The sequence below is a fragment of the Petaurus breviceps genome, unplaced genomic scaffold (genome assembly GCF_028583685.1).
Source record: "Petaurus breviceps papuanus isolate PSGF00001 unplaced genomic scaffold, PetGlider_PUasm1.0 164, whole genome shotgun sequence".
NCBI classification, from domain to species: Eukaryota; Metazoa; Chordata; class Mammalia; order Diprotodontia; family Petauridae; genus Petaurus; species Petaurus breviceps.
The window spans coordinates 10,551,835-10,576,236 of NW_027185735.1; the positions used below are offsets into that span (position 1 = coordinate 10,551,835).

The 24,402-nt window shown below is 37.8% G+C and overlaps 3 protein-coding genes across 6 annotated transcripts in view; 2 read left to right on the forward strand and 1 right to left on the reverse strand.

Moving 5' to 3' along the window:
- Positions 1–10,502, reverse strand: part of SEC23A (SEC23 homolog A, COPII coat complex component) — a 67,806-nt gene extending 57,304 nt beyond the window's left edge. Inside the window, exons 1-2 of the mRNA XM_069082291.1 lie at positions 10,352–10,502; positions 2,297–2,535 (exon numbers count right to left, since the gene is read on the reverse strand). Coding sequence (XP_068938392.1) covers positions 2,297–2,517 — 221 coding nt within the window. The 5' untranslated portion in view covers positions 2,518–2,535; positions 10,352–10,502. The remainder of the gene's footprint in view (positions 1–2,296; positions 2,536–10,351) is intronic.
- The window catches only part of GEMIN2 (gem nuclear organelle associated protein 2), a 404,714-nt gene that overhangs the window by 346,204 nt on the left and 34,108 nt on the right, over positions 1–24,402 (forward strand). The window lies entirely within an intron of this gene.
- The window catches only part of MIA2 (MIA SH3 domain ER export factor 2), a 481,197-nt gene that overhangs the window by 218,189 nt on the left and 238,606 nt on the right, over positions 1–24,402 (forward strand). The window lies entirely within an intron of this gene.

Sequence of the window (24,402 nt, forward strand, 5' to 3'; positions counted from 1 at the left end):
AGGAACAGCGAGTAGAGCAGCTGCATAGATCAGTGTGCATGGAGAGGAATAAACAACAAAAAATGCCTGAAAAGGTAGTATGAGGTCAGGACTTGACATTTAAAGGACTTTAAGTGTCCAGCTCATTAGGGTTCAATAAAGAGTTAAGGATAAATTAATGTGGTATAAAAACAAAAGGCAACAAATGAAACTTTCAAAGACATTTATGTTTAAACTGTTATGTCCCAGTAAATGATTCAGTCTTTTTAACTGAGCTAATCTGTATGCAATAGGCTGATAGACAAGTGATGTTACAATTGTAGGTAAAGCAAAGAACATAAGCTCCCAGTTAAAAAAGATTAAATAAGAGAGATAATGGGTAGTTTCACTTTTCTTCAAAAGAGAAAAAAAAAATGTAAAGCTACACAACTATTGCCCAGAGAAGGCAGAAAAGCCTGTTAGGATCAGTGAGTGAAAAGCACTGGTTTTTAATAGCTCCCTGTTTCATATACCTAGAATGACCTATCCTTTTTTCTGTCTCTTCCTCACCACAATATCTGCTTTGATTTATTGGTACAAGCTTCCATATTCTCCAAAGTAAAGCTCCTGAGGGAACCAACTTCCTGCAGGGGGCTCCTCTCTTCTTTATCCTTGCCCCAAAAACTAATCTCTCTCCCTCAACTGATCTCATAGCATTTTGTAATCTTGTTATGAATTTATCATACTCTGTAATTTGCATTTTTGTAACTATTTATATATCCAAGTATCCCTATTCAACTACTAGCTCCTTAAAGACAAAGATCATCTTATTTCAGTTGATCAATAAATATTTATTAAACATTTATTATGTACCGGGCACTGTGCCAAGCACTGAGGATCAAAAAGAGCAAAAGACAGTTCCTGCCCTGAAGGAACTCATGAGCTAATCTTATTTATCTGAGTTATCTCCAAGGGGTTTGGTATATTGCAAATACTAAGTGCTTAAGAATAAAGAAGAAATAAAAAAGAAAGGAAAGGAAATTATGGTTAATCATTTCACAAAAGAAACGATTTGTACCAAGAGGTGGAAAGAGAGTCCTTGACTAGAGAAAAAGTTAAGAAAAAGGTAGCTGAATATTCTAATATACAGCAGCAGTTACCGTCTCATACTCTAAGAGAATAGTCTGGCAAAAAGCTGTCACAGTAATTAAATCTGGACAGACATTTCAATTCCTGGAGGGTTTAGAAACCTAATTACAATTCAAAGTGAGTTATATAATAACACTATAACCAAGGTCTGAATATGAACTATGACAATCATGACTTTTTTTTTCTAATACACATTAAAAAAATTCATCCAAATTAATATTTTGTCTAAATACTTAATCTCAAGATCCAAGGAAGAGTTCCTGATCTTACCCTAGGGAGCGGATGAACAATTCAAAAAAGGGACCTTGGAACACTGAAGATAGACTTCTTATTACCAGTTTGTTTAACCACCTTTTTCACTTACATGTGTTTCTGAAGAATTCTGGGCTACTTTGAAAAATCAAATCTTCCCTGGAAAGGACAAAGATTGGTCAGAACCAATAAAGTGCTTTAAAATAATGAGCTAAAGATTGAATGCAAAATTCTAAATGCTTTAAGCAAATGTGGTGTTGATGGAAAAAATGCATATATAATCTTCCCAGGAGAACACTTTGAAGAACACAACCCTCATTCAAGGGTACAAGCTTTTGCGTATTTTTTAAATTATTTTTTAATGTTTATATATCCTATATGATATAGTTAGTTTAAATAGATTGATAAACATGATGGTTAAATAAAACAGGCAGGTAATCATTTGGTTCTTTGAAAGGTACTAGAAAGTATTATCTGAAATACTTGTTTTGAACTGTTTTAATGACAAAAAAATTTTTTGCTACAGAAAGGGATCAAAAATTTTAGATTTCAATCTAGAGAACTTGAGCTGCTATAAGAATCTCCAAAATCCTAAAACTACTGGTGCAGCAACAATAGTGCCATTCAATATAGGCATACCAACATAATAAATGCAGCATTTTGAGTTTTAATGAACTATTTCAGAGATGAAGCTGAAAAACTTAGTAAATTGTTAGTAAACAAAAATTGGTAAACAAATAATTATGTTTATTGCAACATCCTATATGAGTGCCCTGTATGTTATTACAATACTACTAACTACTCTTCAGGTCAGAATGGTGCTTTTGACAACTTTAAGAAATACAGATCTTTGTGATTAATCAAATTCAAGAAACAGATACCATAAAAGAAAAATGATTACCTGCTTGTTCCTTTAAAAAAGAAAAAAAGAACTTACCATAAAGGATTCAAAACTGCCCGACATGTGGATCTGCTGCAGAGGACTGGTTCATACTGAATTGGGGGTAAATCAGGTCTCTCTTTCAGTGGCGTAAATAGGGATGCCACAGGAACAACCATTCTTGTAGCTTCAAGACGACTTGAAGGCCAAACATTCCAACTAAATCGAACTCCATCTCGATCTTCATTCTGCTGGATGAATTCGAGGAAGGTCGTCATTGTAAATGTTATTTATTTCTGTAACAAAATAGAAATAAATTAACATAAAATTCAGGCATTATTTAAAAGGCAGATTATATAACATGTGTGGCTTTCAAAAAACTTTTTATCAATTAAAAATAATCATGAAGGGGCGGCCAGGTGGAGCAGTAAGTAAGAGCACCGGCCCCACTGTCAGGAGACCTGGGATCAGTTCCGACCTCCGATACTTGGCACCCACACAAAAATAATAATAACTGGCCGTGTAACCTTGAGCAAGTTACTTAACCCCAATTGCTTTAAAAATAATAATAATAATAATAATAATAACCATGAAACGAAAACGAACGAGGAGAAAAAAACACGTCCCTTAAACTTACCAAATTAATAACTAATTTATGCCTCCAAATTCCCTATTGAATTTGTTTTCTTTTTAAAAAACAAGTAGCATGGATTAGATAGTCATAATTTTATGCACAATGCTTTTTCTATTCTGTTTTATATATGTAAAGGTTCATTTTTAGCATTCATTTAGTTCAGAATTTTTAAATTATTTAAATATAAAAAACAAAATCATTATTAAAATAAAACTGTAATTTTAAATCAATGAGATACATGGGTGTAATAGCTTCTAAAGAAAGCTACTGTGGTCAAAGGATATAAAGTCAGTTTTCAAAGGAAGAAAGCTAAGCTATAAGTAGCCACATGAAAAAATGATCCAAATCAGTGAATTGCAAATTAAAGCTACTCTGAGATTCTACCTCATACCCATCAGATTGGTAAAGTTGTCAAAAAAGTAAAACAAATAGTGGGAGGGGAAAACAGGTATTTTGATGCAGAGGTGTCAAACTCACTTTCCAAACCAGATTCAAATGCAATTGGGAAATGTTTAACAAAATAAAAATATAATACAACATAGATGACTTTGGTTTCTGGCTTTCTATGTCAATATTTGGCCTTATTTGATGTTTATTATGTTGTTTCTATTTTGAGTTTGGCATCACTCTATCAATGCACTATTGATGCAACTATGGTCAGGTACTCTAGAAAGAAATTTGAAATTATATCCAAAAAGTCACTAAATTGTACATACCCTTTAAGCCTGTAATACCACTACTAGTCCTGTACCCAAATGACATTAAATAAAAAGGAAAAGGACTCATATGTACAAAAACATTTATAACAGTTCTTTTTGTAGTGGCAAAGAACTAGGAACCTAAAGATATACCTATCAAGTGGGTTGAACAAATTATGGTACATGAATGTAATGGAATGTTATTATGCTGTAAGAAATAATAGAAGGGGAAATTGCAGAGAAACCTAGAAGATTTATATGAACTGATGCAGACTGAAGTGAGCAGAACTAGGAGAACAATTTATGAAGTAAGAACAACATTGTAAAGACAAATGTGCAAAGACATAAGAACTCTGATGAACAAATATTCATCCCCAGGTCCAGAGGACTAATAATAAAACATTCTAAGCAACTCCTAACAGAGACGTAACAAATTCAAGGTAGAGAATGCTGTATTTATTTTTGAAAATGGCCAATAAGGGAATTTTTTGTTTAAATGTGCATATCTGTCAGAAAGATTTTTCTTTTTTCTTTTTTTTTCCCTGCAGGGAAAGGTGAAAAGGAGAGAAAATAAATTTTTGCTTATTAAAAAAATTCAAAAGATACTGCAAATAATATTTTGACATTTTTAACATATAATGTAGAAGCAACATCAAAAGTGGACAGAATGCTAGCTGGACTTGTGAGCATCAGGCAGCTGGGTTCAAATCCCACTTCTGAGACTTTACTACCTGTAAATCACTTAACCTCTCAGTTTCTTCTTATGTAAAATGAGGGTTATGGACAAGATTACTACTAAGGTCTCTTTTGGCAATAAGTCTATGATCCTATTATCATATCACATCTTTCACTAAAATTCTACTGAGATATCCTAAGGTCTCTTTTGGCAATAAGTCTATGATCCTATTATCATATCACATCTTTCACTAAAATTCTACTGAGATATCTTCAACTGTGGTATGGAGATGACCCTGATCTCACAAACTTAATTTCCATGGTAGAAAAGTTATGAACGGTGCTACCAAGCTGGAAAGGTTAATAATTATATGTCTGCTGATCAAAGATCTCCCTAGCAAGGTACAGAGGGGTTCACAAGATTAGGATAAATAATTGGGGGCTGTGGCAACACTCAAAGACCAACCATCAGGAGTAATGGAGAAAGTTCTCACAACAGTTGAAACTGCAGTTTCCTGAAATACTGAGTCAAATGTTGTGGATTATTTTTTCCATGATATAAATTTTAATATCCCAACATTTATATACTTATGAAAAGACTAATAAAATTATTCTTATTCCTGGACTACATTCTAATGTAACAGTTCTCTCTAAAAGATTCGTTTTTTATTAGAAAAGTTGCTGACCTAAAAGAGTTTACATCTTACTAGGAAAAACAATATGTGCATTAGTGTAAAGAAAATATATGCAAAGCAAATATAAGGTAAATTTGCAAATAAAGAGGAGGAACCAACAATTGGGAGGATAAGGAAAGATTTCATGTAGCAAGTTTTGCTTGAGGAGGAAACAAAGGATTCTAAGAGTCAGCTGGGAAGGTATTCCAAGTATAATAAATAGCTAGTATAAAGATTAGGAGATGGATCAGAGATCAAAGTTCAATTATAACTTTCCTTCTAATTGGTCTCTCTGACTCATGCCTCTCCCCTTGCAATAAACAGTCTCACCATATCATTCCTCTACCCAATAAATTCCAATGGATCCCTAATGTGAAATCCATAAACTTTTTCAAAAACTGTATTGATAACTATATTTCAATAACTGATTTTCTTTGAAATAGTATGTACTTTATTTTATGTATTTAAAAGTATTACTATGTTATGGGGTCAACAGGCTTTGTTGGGTAGGCTTTTCAAAAGGGTCCATGTCAGAAAGTTAAGAATCCCCATTCTAAAGTCAAATATTAACACCTCTAGCATTTAAGGACTTTCACATCCTGGTTCAAACCTACTTTCTAGTCTAATTATACATTATTCCTCTTTACATACTCTATGATCCAGCTATGTGGCACAGGGGGATAGAGTACAGGGCCTGAAGTCAGGAAGACCCGACTTCAAATCTAACTGCAGACACTAGCAGTATGGCCCTGGGCAAGTCATTTAACCCTGTCTCAGTTTTCTCATCTGTAAAAGGAGTTAGTGAAGGAAATGGAAAAAAACGACTCCAATATCTTTACCAAGAAAAATCCCAAATGGGGACATGGAGAGTCTGACATGACTTAAAAATTACTAAACAACAATAAAAATGATCCAGTTAAATTGGCCTTCTTGACACTCTTCCCCCATGACATTATATGACCCATCCCTGTGTCTTTGCACTGACTGTGCCCATGCCTGTCCACTCCCTCCTCACCTCCATCTCTTAGAATGGCTAGTTTCACTCAAACCTGAACACCAATACCCTCTCTCTGGCACCATCAAATTTATCCTGTGTTATTTTAGATATACTTTTATAAAATGTAAGCTCCATGAGTAGAGACTGTTTCATTTTTGTCTTTGTATCCCTAGCACATAGCACAATGCATGACACATAAAAGCATTTAATAAACTGTCAATGACTGATAGAATGACTATGAGTTTAGGCATGTTAAGTTACCATCTCTGGGGCTGTTTTCTCATAAGCAAATCTGGGCATGGGGGGGAAGGAGGGGGTAAGAATGGGTGGAGAGAGAGGGAGAAGGTTTGAACTAAACAATCTCTAATAAGCATAGCATAAAAAGAGCCTGTTCTCTCTCCAGTCCATCTTCTCCATACACTGGTGAAAATGATCTTACTGACATACAGGTCATATCATTCAAAAACCTTCAGTGACTGCCTATTATCTCTAGAATTAACTACAAACACTTCAACCTGGCACTGACATCCTCTACAATCTAACTAATAAGTGGGGGAAAGTAAAATAATTAAATTTATTGCCTTATAAAAGTATGCTTACAACTTCTTACATCTTCAAAAACATGTCCTTTTGCTCTAACCATTTGTTTTTACATCATTTAGAACTGAATTCACAAGACTTTCACATATATTTTTAAATTCTTCATTGTGAAACCACATTACTGGATATTAAGCGTTAGATGTGGCAAACAGCCCTTCTTTTTGAAGTCTAGTCTTAATTACAGTCAACTGGTTTTCAACAGGATTTGAATCAAGCAAAGCCAGACCACTAAATTAACTTTTTCTCTATCTCTTAGATAAATTTGTTAATATTTCATGATACATGGCATAGTATAAGGCCATATATGTGGTATTCCATTTCCACTAGGGAATTTCTGTAACTGAAACAATTTTGCTTTTTAATATACCAACATACCAACCTGAGTGCACCATTCCTTCACCATTTCTTCAGTAAAATTTACCTTTTCCCAATCTTTAGTACTCCAGAGTTTGAACTGTCTTACCTACGACAAGCATTCTTTCTTCACAGCAGCAATTAGCATCCATTTTGTTTTACTAATTTTCTTGTTCTTCCAACTTCAAGAAGCCTGTATCCCTCTAAGAGTCTCGGCTTTTCTTTCTGAGGATTACTTAGGCTGCCTCATAGCAATAACCAGTTGTTGGTGTTGGCTTTTTATTTTCAACTACACTTTCCTTTGTACAGTAAAACCCATCTTGTTTCACTATGGGTTAAACTGATCCTTGAAATGACTGATTTCCCCACAGTAACATCCACTGTAATATCTTTGCAGAGCCACAACTTCTGCACATTTCCTTGGAGTAATAACTGTTCTTAAACACTACAAATTTAGTACACAACAACAAAAAAAAGCAATGAAAACATCTGTATGGTACAAAATCTAGAAACCAACTGACAGAGAACTAACTAAAAGTGGGGAAAGCAACTCAATCTGTTTTGATTTGGTTAAGGTTGGACATAAAAGTCAACTTAGTGTAAGCAGCCTCAGTCGCAGAGGACAGGACCTCTCACACTTCAAACAGTATCCAAATCGCCTATCCCAAGGAATTAGCACACTACTTTCCAGTCTTACTTTAAATCACCCTTCGTATATCATGACCAAATTTGAAAATTCATCCCTATCTCCCACCTCTGTGCATCACACAACTTAATACTCGTCTTTGATTTTCAGAATTATCATCATCTTAGCTAACATTTATATAGTACTTACTACATATGTGCTAGGCATCATGCTAAGCACTTTACAACTACTATCTCATTTGATTCTCACAACAATCCTGGGAGGTAGGCAATATTATTATCTGCAATTTTTCAGATGAGGAAATGGAGACAAACAAGAGTGACTTGTCCAGGATCACACAGTTAGAGCTAGTGTCTGAAGTGAATTTGAACTCGGGTTTTCTGAATTCATTATCTTTTTTCAAGCCTCAACTCAAATGCTGCCTTATCAGTAGAGCCTTTCTCTGATGCCTCCTCATCCCCTCCCCAACCAGACCAGCAGATTTTTCTACCCTTAAGACACCCTGAATTATATGTACATGTTGTCACAGAAGTTAAGGTGCAAGACAGGAAATGTTGTATTTTTGTCCTTGTATCCTTGGAGCAGGCCCTTAGTAAATGCCTGTTGCCAAACCCAATGAACTTTGGTTAAAATCCTGGTTCTTCTCTAATATATATAACCTTGGACAAGTCACTGTAACTTTCTGGTCCTCAGTTTCCTTAACTGAAATGAAAAGAGTGAACCAGATGATCTCTGAAACACCTTCCAGCTGTCTTCTGCCTCTATATCAGGGATATATATAGCCCTGGAGTAAGGTTGGGTTTTTTTATGTTTTGATAACCATACCTCAATATCATTGGCTTCCTTTGCAATCACGTATTTTATTGTAAGCATTTAAAAATATTATTCTGGGAAGGAGTCCATAGATTTCAACAGAATGCCAAGGGTTCATGACACAGAAAAAGGTTAAAAATGCCTGCTCTGTATAGTCTTGCTTGGTGCTCTCATCGTTTCCCAAGGGTCCAATTATCTTCTCCATGCAGATGATTCACAGTTCTCTTTGTCCAGCTCTAATCTCTCCAGAGCTCCAATTCCACACCCTCAACTGCCTCTAGGACATCTCAAACTGGAGGTCCCATTCCATTACAAACTAAACATGTCCAAAACAAAACTCATCTTTCCCATCAACTCTCACCTCTTTAAAACTTCCTGTTACTGTCCAGAGTATCTTCCCATGCACACAGACTCAACTACTGTAGTGAGTCCTTAACTCCTCACTCACACTGATCTCAGGTAGCCAGTCTTCAACTGTCTTGTCGTCTACAACATTTCTCCCATACATCTCCTCTCCACTCATACAGCCCCCATCCTGGGGAAAGCCTTCAACACTTCAAACCTGGATTACGGGAATAACCTTCCAATTGTTGGTCTTCCCACTTCAAGTCTCTCCCCACTCTAGTATCTCCTCTACTCAGCTGAAAAAGGAACTTCGAAAAGTTCAAGTCTGACCATATCATCCCTCTACTCAATGAACTTCAGTGTCTGTCTCTTCCAGGATGAAATAAAACATCCTGTCTGGACTTTAAAGAGCTTCACAACCTGGCCCTTTCCTGCCTTTTCAGTCTTTTTTGCCTTTACTCCTCTGACGCAGAGACAGTAGTCCGTCCTCTTGCTGTTCCTTCCCCACAACACTCCCATCTCCTTACTCTGCCTTTTCATTAGCTATCCTCTGTGCTCTCCCTCCTCACCTCCACCTGCTAACTTCTCCCTTCCTTAAATGTCAATTCAAATGCCATCTCCACAGGCCCTACCCAGTTCCAAAGTACCTTCCACTTAACCTAGAAATCGATCTTGCATAGTTACCTAAGTGTCTTCCTCCATTAAAATGTAAGCTCCGAGAGGGTAAGGACTATCTGCCCTAGAGCTTAGTACAAAGCTGGACAAAGTCATTTATTAAGCCTAGGAAACGCTGGGGATACAAAAAGAAACGAAAACGTAAGTCCAACCCATAAGAAGCTCACAATCAGTATGTGAGACAACATGGGAACAACTAAATAACAAAATACATACAAGATAATTTATAGATAATCCCTAGCACTGAGTGACAGACAGTAAGTGCTTAATAAATGTCAGTTGACTGACTGACTAAATCCTAAGGGTCCTAGGACCCCTTATGGCTCTAAAATTCTATAACTGAATTATGAAATTGAGTCCCTCTGCAGAAAAACAAAGAATAAGCTTATAAGTATGATATTTAAATCAGTACTTTCTCGTTAAGTTAGTCTAAACAATTGGAGGGGGGGATTCATTCCTGTATCAACACATCAAATTGTTCTTCGTTCAGTAATAGATTAGACAGTAATAGATTTTCCATAAAACAGCACCTTTCACACAAATGCTGGGAGGCATTTCACACTACATCACAAGCTAAATTTTGCGGACAAGCCATCTCTCCTTCCCCGCCCCTCCCAACTCCTCCCCTCGTCCCCCGGCCCCGCCGGGCTCCAGGTGATAGGTCGCCCCCGTACAAGGTCTAGGCAGCGCGGGGCGGGCAGGGTCCAGAGTCGGGCGCCGGGCTCGGCTACGAACCGGGGCTGGGACCGGGCTGCCCAACCCAGCCTTCGAGAAAACTGACCCAAGGCCCTAGTGCAGCTGCCCGAGGGGTGGGCGAGCCAGGGCAGGAAGAGCTCCTAGCGGCCGCCAGGCCCTCCACCGCTCCCCGGCGGGGCCGCGCCGCGCTTCTCCACCGACCCCGGTTCGGGGGCGTCCCCGACGCCCGCTCACCCAGGCGCGGCGTCTAGACACACGCCCATCCCTAAGTGAGTGGGAGCGGGGTCCCGGCCAGGGGCGCTTACCTGCCTGTGGGGGTCTGCTCCGCGTCTGCCGCAGCCTCCTCCGGAACCCAAAGCTAACTGCCCCGCCCCAAGACGGCGCGGCCGCCCCGCCCCCCTCGCCCGGGCCGAGCCTCAGGACCCAGGCAACATGGCTGGTGCGGCCTCTGCCACGTAGAGAGGAGGGGCGAGGCGGTGGGGGGAGAGCACGGGGGAGCACACCCCACCAATTGCTATCCCCAGCCAGTCCAGACCTGGGCGCCCGATCAATCTACCCAGCAGAGGAGCATCTATTACACATTACTGCACCAAATATGTACCAGGCTGGGTGATAGGGTGCAAAGGCAAAAAACATGAGACGACCTTTGTTCCTGAAGAGTTTTCATTCTATTGGGGAAGATAACATATACATAAGTAAATGCATACAGAATATAAAAGCATAGACAATATGTAAGTATGTACGGTATACAAAATAAATATAAAAGAATTAAGTACAAGAGAGTCAAGGAGGGAAGGCACTAGCAATTTGGGGGACTGGATAAGAGGGAGATTCTACAACGTAATGGTAAAATGAGCTAGGTGGCACTAATGGATAGTGTGCTGGACCTGAAGTCGGGAAGACCTGATTTCAAATTCTTCCTTAAAATACTGCCTTAGATGGTTTACTAGCTGTGTAATTCTGGGCAAGTCACTTGACCTCTCTAAACCTTAGTTTCCTCATCTGTAGAATGGGGGGTAATAATGGTACCTAGCTCATAGGGCTGTGTGAGGATCAAAGGAATTAAAGTTTAATGTGTTATTCCGGGCATGGGGGCCAAACTGTGAAAAGGCATGGAGACTGATATTAAAGAATTATTACCCCCTTTCACGTGCGAACAGTTTGGGCACTGAAGGGGGCAGAGAAAGAATATCTGTTGTAAGGAAAACTGATCAAAATCCATGTGTAAAGTTTTTTGAGTTAAAATATGAGAACAGCCAGAATTTATTTTAGTGCTTCCTGGTGGTCAGTGACAGTTTTTAAAATTCAAGAAATCCATTTAATGTCAGGCATGAAGTCAAAACTCCTTCTATAGTCCCCAAACAGTCACTTGATTTGTAATTTTGTCAGCTATAAACTTCAAAACTCTAAAAAGTCACATAAAAATGATCTGATATGTTATAGCCTCAAAGCTATCATATCTCAAGTCATCACTCTGCCTTTAAACATGTCCTCTCACAGTACCTTCTTCTGGCCATTCTCTATCCCAGGTTCAGAACAGTCTATTATCTCTCAGCATTTTGTCCAGGAGAATATGTTTCTTCACAAATGGATTTTATCTATATTTCTTATACAAATGTTCATTCTCTGCCCCTTTTAGCAGCGAAACTATTCACATATGAAAGGGACAATACCTTACACAGGAAATGGAGTATTCTGTGTGAGAAAGAGCAAGAGGACCAGTATGGTCATCTGACAAAGGGCAGGAAGAGAAGTAATACATAATAGGATTGGAACTAGGACCTTAAACGTCAAACAGTGAAGTTTGTACTTGATCATTTGTATTTATGTAATTTACAAATCTGTATAATAAGGAACCACTGGAGTTTATTCAGTAGTAGAACAACAGTCAGAGCTACATTTTAGGAAGCTCATTTTGGCAGTTGAGTGAGAGCAGGGAGAAACTTTAAGCAGCAGAAGGGAAGAGAAGAGAATAAGCACTTACATAGTGCCTATTACATGCCAGGCACTGAGCTAAGTGCTTTTACAAATTTCTCATTTTATACTAGTTGGGAGACCAAGTAGGAGGAGGCTACTGTAATAATTCAGAAAAGAAGTGACGAAGGCCTGGAATAGTGTGATAGGCATGTGAGTAGAAAGAAGGAGATGGTGGTGAGAGATTTTGTGAAAGCAAAAGCAAGATTTGGCAGAGGATTGAATATGTAAGATAAGGGATAATGAGAAATCAGAGATTGCAAACCTAGCTGACTGGAAGAATGGTGATGTCCGTGATAGAAACTGGAAGGAAATTGGAAGAGGACAGTTTTGGGGAAAATATATTAAGCTCTGTTCTGGATATGTTGAGTTTGAGAGGCCTACGGGATATATGTTTTAAAATGTCAAATAAGCAGGTGGTGATGGGAGAGTATATAACTCAGAAGAGAGAACAGGGCTAGATATATAAATATGGGAGTCATAAGTATAGAGATGATAATTAAACCTAGGGGAGCTAATTAGGTCTCCAAGAGAGAAAATTTAGAGAATAAAAGAGGTGAAGCCTTGGAATACTTCCACAATTAGGAGACTGGAAATATGTGATGATCCAGCAAAGAAGCTTGGACATGAAAAGTCAAACAGACAGGAGTAGAAACAAGCAAGAGCAGTGTCAGTAAAATCAAAAGACTAAAGAGTATCCAGAAGGAAAACACACTCAACAGTGTTAAGGATAAGGATTGAAAAAAGACCATTGGATTTGACAGTTAGTAACATTAGAATAAATTCAGTTGAATGATAAGGCCAGAAGGCCAATTACCAAGGGTTGAGAAGTAAACAAAAGAGAGAAAGTCAGGCAACAAGAATAAACAACTTGTTAATAAAGTTAATTTATTAATAAGTTAACTTGTTAATAAAGCATTTGAAAAATGAAAAAAAAAGAAAAAAGGGGGAAGTGGAAGAATTTAGAGGAGGGGTGAAAAATATAAAGCAATGACAGGAGAGAGAGCAAGATAAACAAGTAGGTGCAGTGAGTAAAGCACCAGTGCTGGAGTCAGGAGGATACAATTTAGGTTCCGGCCTCAGACACTTAACACCCACACAAAAACTAGCCGTGTAACCTTGGACAAGTTACTTAACCCCAACTGCCCTCCAAAAAGTAAAAAAATTAAAAAAAAAAAAAAGATAAACAAGTAGGCCCATGTTTCCTAAAAGACAGCTAGACAAGATGTTAAGAATGGTCTGTAGATGGCCAGACACACTGTATTAGGTGAGTTTGTATTCATTCACCTAACCAGCAATACAGTTCAGTCTCAGGGCAGAGTTCCAAAACTGTATGGATTAACTCCCAAGAGAAAGAGGAGAAGGGAGCATGGCCTCTGGAGGTCACATCCTTAAAGTGGCTGGTTCAAATAAGGAAAAGAGAGCAGACACAAAAGAAACTACAAGATACAAAGCAGGTCTGAATTTTTTGGAGGACACTTAGACAAGCAGATTTTTTTAAAAGTTGCTTTGACTAGTGTGTCCCTCTGCATTACTAGATTTTAAACACTATACATTCCACATAGTAAACTGTGCTTCACCTTCTTCCTAGTCACTCAGTTAATCAGGCAACAAATATTTATTAAGTACTTGCTATGTGCCAGGCACTATGCTAACTCATAAAGATACAAAGAAAGACAAAAATAATTCCTGTCCTCATGAAGCTTATATTCTAATGAAAGGGAGTAGATATATAAACGCTATATCTTACATATGTGTGTTATATATATGTATATGCTTATTTACATATACACAAATATATATCACTTTAAGGTTTACAAAGCACTTTTCATGTATTATCTCATTTGATCAAATGAGATAAATAAATAGTAAATTTTTACCGTAAAGAGTAAATAGAAAGCAATATTGGAGGAGAAAGCATTATCAGTTAAGGGGACCAGGAAGGGCCTCCCACAGAAGGTGGGATGCATTAAGTCTTGAAAGGAAGCCAAAGAAACTAAAAGGTATGGGTGAGAGGCATAGGAACATAGATGGGAGAAGAAATGTTGTGTTCATGGAACTGCAAGTAAGCCCACGTTGCTGGATTATAGAGTACATTATGGGGAATAAAGTGTACAAACAGACTGGAAAGATAAGAAGGGGCCAAGTTATGAAGAGCTTTAAATGACAGAGGACCTTATATTTGATCCTGTAGGTAACAGAGAACCACTTGAGTTCATGGAACAGGAGGATAAAAGGTCAGACCAACACTTCAAAAAAAGCACTCTGGCAGTTGAGTGGAAGATCAGTTGGGACTAGAAGAGGCTAGAAAACAGGAGTCCAATTAGAAAGCTATTATAATAGTTCAAGCAAGAGATGACATGAGCCTGAACTAGGGTAACAATCACACTGATAGGGTGAAAGGGACATATATGAGAACCATTATATGGGGAGAAAGGACAAGATTTGGCAACTGATCGATACATGAGGTAAGTTGAGAATGACACTGGAAGTAATGACACTGGCTTCTTCCCAACCCCTCTTAATTCTATTGCCTTCTCTCTATTAATTATTCCCTATCTATTCTGTATATATCTTGCTTGTATACACTTGTTTGTTTGTCTCCCCTATTAGATTGTGATCTCCTTAAGGGCAGGTACTTTCTTTTGCCTCTTTTTATATTCCAGGGCTTAGCACAGCTATTGGCATATAGTAGGTGCTTAATGAATATTTATTGATTGATTGTTTATTAATTGATTGATAAAGCAGGAAATCAAAACAGAAAAAAACTATAGAACAATAACCCAACTGAATGCCAGTGCACAAATTTTAAATATACTACTAGTAAAGAGGCCGTAGCAAAGAGGCTTTATGAAAAAAAATCATACATTATCATCAGGTTGGATTTGTAGGAATGGAGGGTTTATTCAATATTGGGAAAACTATAAACATAATAGACCAAATTAATAACAAGAACAAAAAAAATCATATGATTATGTCAATAGATACAGAAAAAAGTTTTGACAAAATACAATATCCATTTCTGTTTTAAAAAACACTAAAAAACATAGGAATAGGGGCGGCCAGGTAGCACAGCAAGTAAGAGCACCGGCTCCAGTGTTGAGAAGACCTGGAGATCGAATCCCGGGCTCAGACACTTAGCACCCACCCAGAAACACCTGGCCGTGTAACCTTGAGCAAGTTACTTAACCCCAATTGCTTAGGGGTGGCCAGGTGGCTCAGCGAGTAACAGTACCGGCTCCAGTGTTGGGACGACCTGGAGATCGAATCCCGGGCTCGGATACCCAGCACCACACCCAGAAATGACTGGCCATGTAACCTTAAGCAAGTTACTTTAACCCCGATTGCTTAAAAAAAAAAACATAGGAATAATATTTATCTAAAACCAAGAGTCAGCATTATATATAAAAGGGGAAAACTAGAGGCTTTCCAATAAGATCATAAGTGAAAAAGGTTGCCCATTGTCACCACTATTATTTAATATAGTGCTACAAATGCTAGCTATTGAAATAAGAAAATAAAACAAGACAGAATAAGTATGGGCACAGAGAAAATGAAATTACCACTTTTTGCAAAAGATGTAATAGTTTACTTACAAGACCTAGAGAATCAACTAAAAATTAATTGAAGCAGTTAATAGCTTCAGCAAAGTTACAGGATACATAATAAATTACCATAAAATATCAACATTTCTATATATTACCAATAAAATCCAAATAGAAGAGATATGTCTAAAATATTTAAAAGTCTGCCTCCTAATAAACACAGAAACTATATGAATACAAGTAGAAAACACTGTTTACATTAGGGATTCTTAATCTGTGGTCTGTGATTTTTTTTAATATTTTGATAAATTTATTTCCTTTATAATACTATAATTATGCATTCAAAAACATTCCTGAAAAGGGATCCATTGGCCTCACCAGTCTGCACATATTCATTATTCATGGACAGGTCAAGTCAATATAATAAACATGAAAGTATGAAATTTATCTATTTATGCAATACCATACTAATCAAACTACCAAAGGATTATTTTGTAGTCCTAGAAAAAAATTTATAAATTTATCTAGAGGAACCTCAAGAAAAACAAGAGAAATATTAAAAAAAAAAGTGAGGAAGAAAGCTTAGTAGTAACAGATCTCAACCTATACTGCAAAATAGTAATAAGCCAAATGATTTGGCACTGGTTTAAAAATCACATCATAAATCAGAGGAAGAAATTTATTTTCAGATCTATGGAAAGGGAAAGAGTTCATAATGAAACAAGGGATAGAATCATGGGGGGGGCGGAACTGACAATTTTAACATAAAGGTAAAACATTTTTGCACAAAAATAATATTGTCAAAATAAGAAGGTAAAGAGTTAACTGGGGAAAACGTTGTAGCAGATTTCTCTGGTAAAGATATCATTCCTAAAATATAATTTATTTAAATTTATATAAGACTAAAAGCCATTGCCCAAATGATAAATGATGAAAAGTTACAGACAGAACACAAGCTATCAACAGCCATATGAAAATGTTCCAGATCACTAATAGTTAGAGAATTATTATAATTGCAAATTAAAACAATTCTAAGGTGCCACCTTAGTCATGAGATTAGTAAAGATGACAAAAAAAGGGAAACCACATGTGTCAGGGAAGGTGCAGGGGAAATAGAAATTCACATTAATGCACCACTGGCAGATCTGTGACTTTGTATAGTCATTCTGGAAAGAAAGTTGGAACTATGCCCAAAAAAGTCAATACAATGTGAATAATCTTTGATCCAGTGATACAAGTACTAGGCCTATATCCCAAAGAGATCAAAGAAAGATGGAATTTTTTCATATTTCTCATATGTATACAAATACTTATATCTGTTTTGGGGGGGGAGGCAAAGAACAGGAAACTGAAGGAGTATCCATTAAATGACAGAGGATTGATCCAGTTTTATAGATGGAGACTGATATATTTGGATTACTTTGTCACCCTCATTCTGATGAGTAAATGTTATGTTATTCCTGCTTTTACTTTCTTGTTAAGTAAATGTTTCATGTTTAAGAGTCAATAACTGATTTTGTATAAATGGGAAACACAATGGTAGATGCTCGTACCATTATATATACAATGGTATAGCAATACAATGGTATAGCCAGTAGCTATAGTGGCATGTAGTAGGAGTGTCATAGAAACATGTACACACATACATATCCCTAGGATATGAGAAAGTTTGAGTAGGCACTGCTACCCACTCTAGGGACACTACCCTCAACCTGCCAGCATGGATTCAGGTAGGATAAGCCAGCTAGGTCTTTGACGAGAGTTGGGGGATGATGCCATGTCTGGGCTATACTTACGTACATAAATGTTATTTCTCCTAAGCAAATGCCAATTCCTTGAGGGCAGGTCTGTTTCATTTTTGTCTTTGTATCTTCAGCACCTGGTATAATGCCTAAATGCTTTTTGATTAATTTAATGATTGAAGGACAAAAAGAGTTTTCCAAGTGCCCCTTAAATAGTACTTACATGGTGGCTACCTACTCAACCTACTAGTAAAACCAGCCTTCTGCTACTTATAGTACTGTACTCAGTGCATTTACACTGCTGTGCCTATCCTATACTGTTGGATGCATTAACAATGTGATTTATAGTTACAGACATGACTATAAAGCAGAGGTTCCAAACTTATTTGGCCTACCGCCCCTTTTTTTTTTTTTAAGCAATCGGGGTTAAGTAACTTGCTCAAGGTTACACGGCCAGGTGTTTCTGGGTGGGTGTTAAGTGTCTGAGCCTGGGATTCGATCTCCAGGTCTTCCCGACACTGGAGCCAGTGCTCTTACTCGCTGTGCTACCTGGCTGCCACCCTACCGCCCCTTTTCAAAAAAAAAAAAAGTTACTCAGTGCTCTCCCCCGCCCCCCAAATCCACTTTCTTTGACCCTTTAAATTTTTTAAAAATTGGGGTCATTTCAAAAAAAATTTTTTGAAATGACCCATCTTAAATTGAATATTTTATTGTAAATCTGAGTTTTCACTGTGTCGAAATTTTGATGATGTGAAATTACATCATGTAACTATATAGTTTCAAATTAAAAACAAGTCATTACACACATTTTCTTTTTTTTTTTTTTTAAAGCAATTGGGGTTAAGTAACTTGCTCAAGGTTACACAGCCAGTTATTTCTGGGTGTGGTGCTAAGTATCTGAGCCCGGATTTGATCCAGGTCATCCCGACACTGGAGCCAGTGCTCTTACTCGCTGAGCCACTTGGCCGCCCCTAAGCAATTGGGGTTAAGTAACTTGCTCAAGATTACACAGCCAGGTGTTTCTGGGTGGGTGCTAAGTGTCTGAGCCCGGGATTTGATCTCCAGGTCTTCTCAACACTGGAGCCAGTGCTCTTACTCGCTGTGCTACCTGGCCGCCCCTACACACATTTTCTTGCTGATTCATGCTGGACTTCCCAATAATGCATGACATGCTCACCTGCCAACACTTGCTTGTTAAGACCTATCAGCAGACTTGACCACTGATCTATTTTATAACTTGCATTTGTTATGTTTATTTGGCAAATAACATAATCACTACTACTTTAACTCTGTTACACAACAGATAAAACATGTACAGTTTTTCAAAATGTTATTATCTTCTTTCCTTATGCTTCCACTGCCTTCTTATTTTTACTCAATGCCCCCCAATTGTACCCAAGGATACTACCGCCCCCCTGGATCATTCCAGCACTCCCTAGAGGATGGTGTCACCTACTTTGGGAACCAATGCATAAAGTAACAACTCCAATTCCATAACTCACACAAAGCTAGAAGAGATCTTAAAATAATCTAGTACAAAAAATATTTGTAGCAGTTCTTTTCATAGTGGCAAAGAACTAGAAACTGAGTAAATGCCCATCAGAGCAAGTTATGAGAGAGAGAGAAAAAGAGAGAAAGAGGGGTGGGCATATCTAAACACACACACACACACAAAATACTATTGTGCTTTAAGAAATGATGAGAGAGAGAGTTTCAGAAAAACCTGGGAAGACATAGGAATCAGTACAAAGTAAAGTGAGCAGAACCAGGAGAACAATTTGTATAATAATACCCTATTAAGGACAAACAACTTTGAAAGACTTAGTAACTCAGACCAACATAATGCAATCAGCCAGACCTATAGAGGACTCATGATGAAACATAGAATCTACTTCTAGATAAAGAGGTGATGTTCTCAGAGTACAGACTGAAGCATATTTTTTTGACATGTCTAACATGGGATTTGCTTTGCTTAACTATATCTATTTGTAACAAGCTTTGTTTTTCTTGCCTCCTTAATGGATTGGAGAGCGGGAGCTGGGGGAGAGAAATTCTAGAACAAATAATAAAATTAATAATAACTAATAATTGTATATATATATTTTGCATTTTGTTATAATTTTATGCATATATATTTATATAAAATAACCAATAATTTTGGAACTAAAAATTAAATAAAAATTGAATTTTAAAAAATTTAAAATAAAATATTCTAATATAACTCTCAATTTACAGGTAAGGAAACTAAGGCCTTGAAATAGTAAGTGACTTGTCCATAGTCCAACCAGGTTCTAACTCAAAGTCCAGGGCACTTTCTACGATACCAAATGGCATATTCCAAGGCCACTTTAGAATTTTTCCTCATATGTTCCTCTTTCAATCTAATTAGGCTAGGCTATTAGACATATATTAATAATACTGATGATACTGTAAAGGACTAAGGTCTTGAGAGATATTCACAGATTATAAAAGCTATGTCCCTTTCAGATTTTGTCCAGTGTAAAGTTTTTAAGAAGCATAAAAAAGTTATTTAAGCAACCTGAAAGAATGCTGATCTTTGAGTGAAGCCAAAGGACATAGGAAACATCTAGTGACCAGCTGAGAGAATCAGCCACAGTTCTTGGACCATTATAAAAAAGAAAGCTAGTGGGGCAGCCAAGTAGCACAGTGAGTAAGAGCACCGGCTCCAGCGTCAGGATGACCTGGGGATCAAATCTGGGCTCATATACTTAGCACCACACCCAGAAATAACTGGCCGTATAACCTTGAGCAAGTTACTTAACCCCAATTGCTTAAAAAAAAAAAAGAAAGCTAGATAGCTCTGGAGAAAATCAAGAGCTCAGGAGATCCAGCAATAGAGATGAGAGATAGCACTGAGGAAAGAACTCAACTATTGAGATATTGCATTTAACTTCTGCCTTGCCCCTCTTCCAGAGTGCAGAGATGGGGAAGAAAATTTCTTCCTCCCTCTTCATCATTGGCAATGGCATCTTGCTACTCAACAACTTGCCTAGTAGGGATTTCCATGCCTAGCAGAAAACAAGTTCAGAGAATCCAGTTGTGGAGTCAAGTTGGGCTGTGAAAAAAAGCAGACCAAGGAGAACAGCAGAATGGCCTGTCCACCAGAGATATGCCATGCAGGAGAGCAGTGTAAAATGAAAAAAGACATCACATACCATAATGACCCTGAAGTGCTTGGAGTAGGAGTTGCCTTGGCTACATGTTTTGCTGCTTATGTATAGTCCTCTGGGCTAATAAACTCTGTTCACTTTTCTAAGCAATGCTGCCTGTATTTGTAGAAGATACAGGTCTATGGAATGAATATATTGTTACAACTTTCATGCTGTGCCATTTCATTAAATGCCTTTGCTTTGAGCTAATTATGTCAACTGTTAAATAGGAGGGCCCATGAAGAACAGTTTTACGAGTTCAGACCTACAAGGTTCTGTGAATCTAGGATAGTCACTCCCAGAGCCCCTAATCTGAAAGCGAATTTTTGGCAAGGGAAAGAGGCAGCACAGACAGAGTATTACACTAATAATACTACTTCCATTAGCAAAGGATCTATGATGTCATCAATCTGAGAACTCTCCCAATGTGCAAATTGCAACTCCTCCATGCTTGGTGGATGGTTTCAGAAGCTGCTGAGACAGGAAAGTCATCGTCTTTTAGTACTGAGTCTTTCTAATTTTTTTTTTTTTTTGCTTTTTGGAGGGGGGAAGGAGGGGCGATTGAGGTTAAGTGACTTGCCCAAGGTGACACTGATGGGGTGCTTGGGATCTATGTTTATAATATTGTAAAATCAATTTGTAAAACCAGTCTGCAAAATCACATTTCCCCCTCCCCAGTCTCAGAGCGTTAACTCTGCCCCTTCCCCCTGCCAGCACTCTGCCCAGCAACAACTCATGAACTATTTATTTCTGCTTGGAACAATAGCAAGCTATACCTACAAATCCTTCAATACACTATCTATAGGTTAACTCCTTAGCCAATTATACACATACTGAGTCTCTTCTTAGCCTTGGTTCATCAGCCCAACATCCATCTTGTCAAACATGACACTGATAGGTGGCAGACTAGGCACTTCTCAGTCAGCCGTTAGCTGACTTAGTGACGTTTCAAGCCTAAAACTACACTTCCAGGTAGCCCCCACCTTGGGCTATTTCCCAGTGAATTATGGGCAATAAGCCTGTGAAGTTGACATTAAAAGTACATGTTCCTTTAAGCTCTGACCACTCCTTAACTCCTCCCTAATCCCACCCTTCCTCACCTACTTAGCATAATTGACATCTGATTTACTGTCTTGACTCCTTAAAACTATACCTGTGACTTCTTTAAGTTTGCAGGTTTCCTAAGAACTCTTGCCTGCTGTAAAGCTTAACAATAAACTTTTACAATCTTGACTTCAAAGTTTGCTTGGGCCTAGTGAATTCCTTCCAGACTCTGGGACTCTGGTCCTCAATCAGAGACCCTGTAAAACTTATTGCCATCCCCCCATCAACACAGCTAGTAAGAGTTAAGTGTCTCAGTTTGGATTTGAACTCAGGTTCTCCTGACTCCAGGGTCGTTGCTCTATTCATTCACCACCTAGCTGCCCCTAATATTTTTAATATTAGGCTATTATTTAATTAATTAATTAATATTATTTAATTTAATATTCTTCAGACCCAGCAAGTCCCACTCTCCAGGAAAGGCGGTACTTAGGGTGAGACTGTCCTCTTTTGCCCTCATTATTCTCCATTCTCCCCACACAGCCTGCACATCTTTCCATCAACTGCATTTGCCTCATGCGGTTCCAGCTAGCATAGTTCTGGCTAGTTAGAAATCTAGGTTTTCACTTCATGTCCATGGATAACAGCCATCAACCAAGGCTAGAATTAGAATTGGTAAAAGACAAACAGCAACAATCTCCAATAACTGTTCAACCAGTTGGCCACACTCAACAATCCAAAAAACCTTACTCTTGGTAGCCATTTATAGTCACCGCCTTGTAAGACACATTTCATCAAAGGTCTGGGTGCTCATATAAGCATACAATGAAATCCTTTAATTAGACTTTAGGTCATTTACTGTAGCCCATAAAAGGAAACCATCATCAGCTGTCTTTCTGAATTTTGTAAAATGAATTTACCACCCTTCTGTAATACACTACTACTATAACATATTTATATGTCTTCTCTCAGTATATCAATCAAAATCATGTCAAATTTTCAGAATTGCTAACTCATTTAAATAGATTGTTACTTACCTTTTTTGAAAAATAATTCATTATTATTGCTTGGGAAAACAAGTGCTCCATTCTTTTTCCTGTGAACCATATGTTTTCCCACATATTGCATGGATTCCATTGTTAGTTCAATAGCCACTGTATATTGCAGTTAGTCTTGTAAATAGATAATCCTCTTTGCTTTTTCCTAGTTCCAGTGGGGGAAAAAAGGAAAAATATACTAATATATTATTCAGTGCTGAAAAAAATACACTTACAAAATATCAAGAAAAAAACATCATGACCAAATCTTGCAGTACTTGACTGTCAAAAAGGTTGGCTTTTTTTCCCCATTATTTCTTCTCTCTCAGATTTATGCTGACAGAATATCCATGTAAGTTCTAAATTGATTACCTAAGTTTCTTGCAGTTAGGCAGAATCTCTCTACAGAACTCAACTGTCTAGTTACAGCTTCTAAGAACCATTTCATCATCTCTCAACGTAAGAGCTAATGATTACATCCTGGTTCTGGAGACAAGTTTTTGCCAGCTAAATCCACTGTAAAACAAACAAAAGCCTTGAAAAACAAAGGCCAATATTTGTCCAGGAAGTCTCAAAGATATAGTACTTCTATAGCACCCTTTCTGTGCTAATTCTCCCAATTCACACTAGAAAGCGGATTAGGTTCCCCAGAAGACAATGAATTTACTCTCCTCAAGATTCTAGGCCTGACCTTAAGGGGAGAGGGATTTCTAATACTGTTGCCCACAAGCCCCTATTCACTGTACTTGCCAATATTTACCAACCAATTGTTATCAATTAGCATTTTCAGAACATATTTAATGGGAAGGTATATAGCAAAGAGAGAAGTTACAAAGCATCCCCAATTCCAAAGCAAACTCTCTCCTCTGCACAGCCCTTGAGGAGAGTGTGCTCAAGCTTAGAGTACAAAGGTGTGAAGCATACAGGTAGGGAACAAGTGGGGTCCAGAGGTACCTTACAACTACAGTTATCCCTTCCACATCATAGGGGTTAGAGGCATGGCACCCCCAAGATCTGGAAAATCTGTGTAAAATATTTTTGGCCCTCCCTTTGTACCAGAGAAGAAGTCTGAATTATTACAGTATTAAAAAATAAAACATTGATATACAATACTATACATATATTTTATGCATTTCTGAGTTTCTAAATTTTTTCTGTGTCATCTGCTGGTCTTCATGTGTCATCTGTGGCTTCCACAAAATTCACCAATATTTCTCATTTAATTTCTTATGCTAACCTATTACATATCTAAACCAAGATGAAGAAAGTCAGAATGTAGAAGCACTGGCTTGAGGAACTCTTTTCTCCCCTTTGAGTCCCCACCAGGTTTGCTTCTAAGCACTGTGTTAATGATAAACAACTCAGTCCCTTGCTCATTTAGGGTGATTCCTTGCCAGCATGGTATTCTGGCTGACAGGTCAATTCATTGCTGGACTGGGTCAAGCAGGTTGCTCAGCTTGATTCTTACCAGACTTGGCTGCCATTGCTGATGAGGTGATTTGGCTTTAGTTGCTGGTAAGAACTCTTTGATGGTTCTCTGGATACATTGATTGCCTGGGGACTCACTACCAGGAATACCAGTAAGAATAAACACCAACTACCATGTTTCCCCAATAATAAGACACTGTCTTATTAATTTTTTTGGACAGAAAAACACCAGAGGGCTTATTTTCAGGGGAGGGTTTATTTTAATGAACATTGACAGCAATTTTAATAAACAGGTAAATGTGAACAAAAAAATGTACCTTTATTCAATAAGCAAATCACTGGGGAAGAACAGGATGACGCGCTCACTGCTGCAGCTCTGGTTGGATGCAGCTCGGAGAGCGGCATGTGTTTCACGGGGG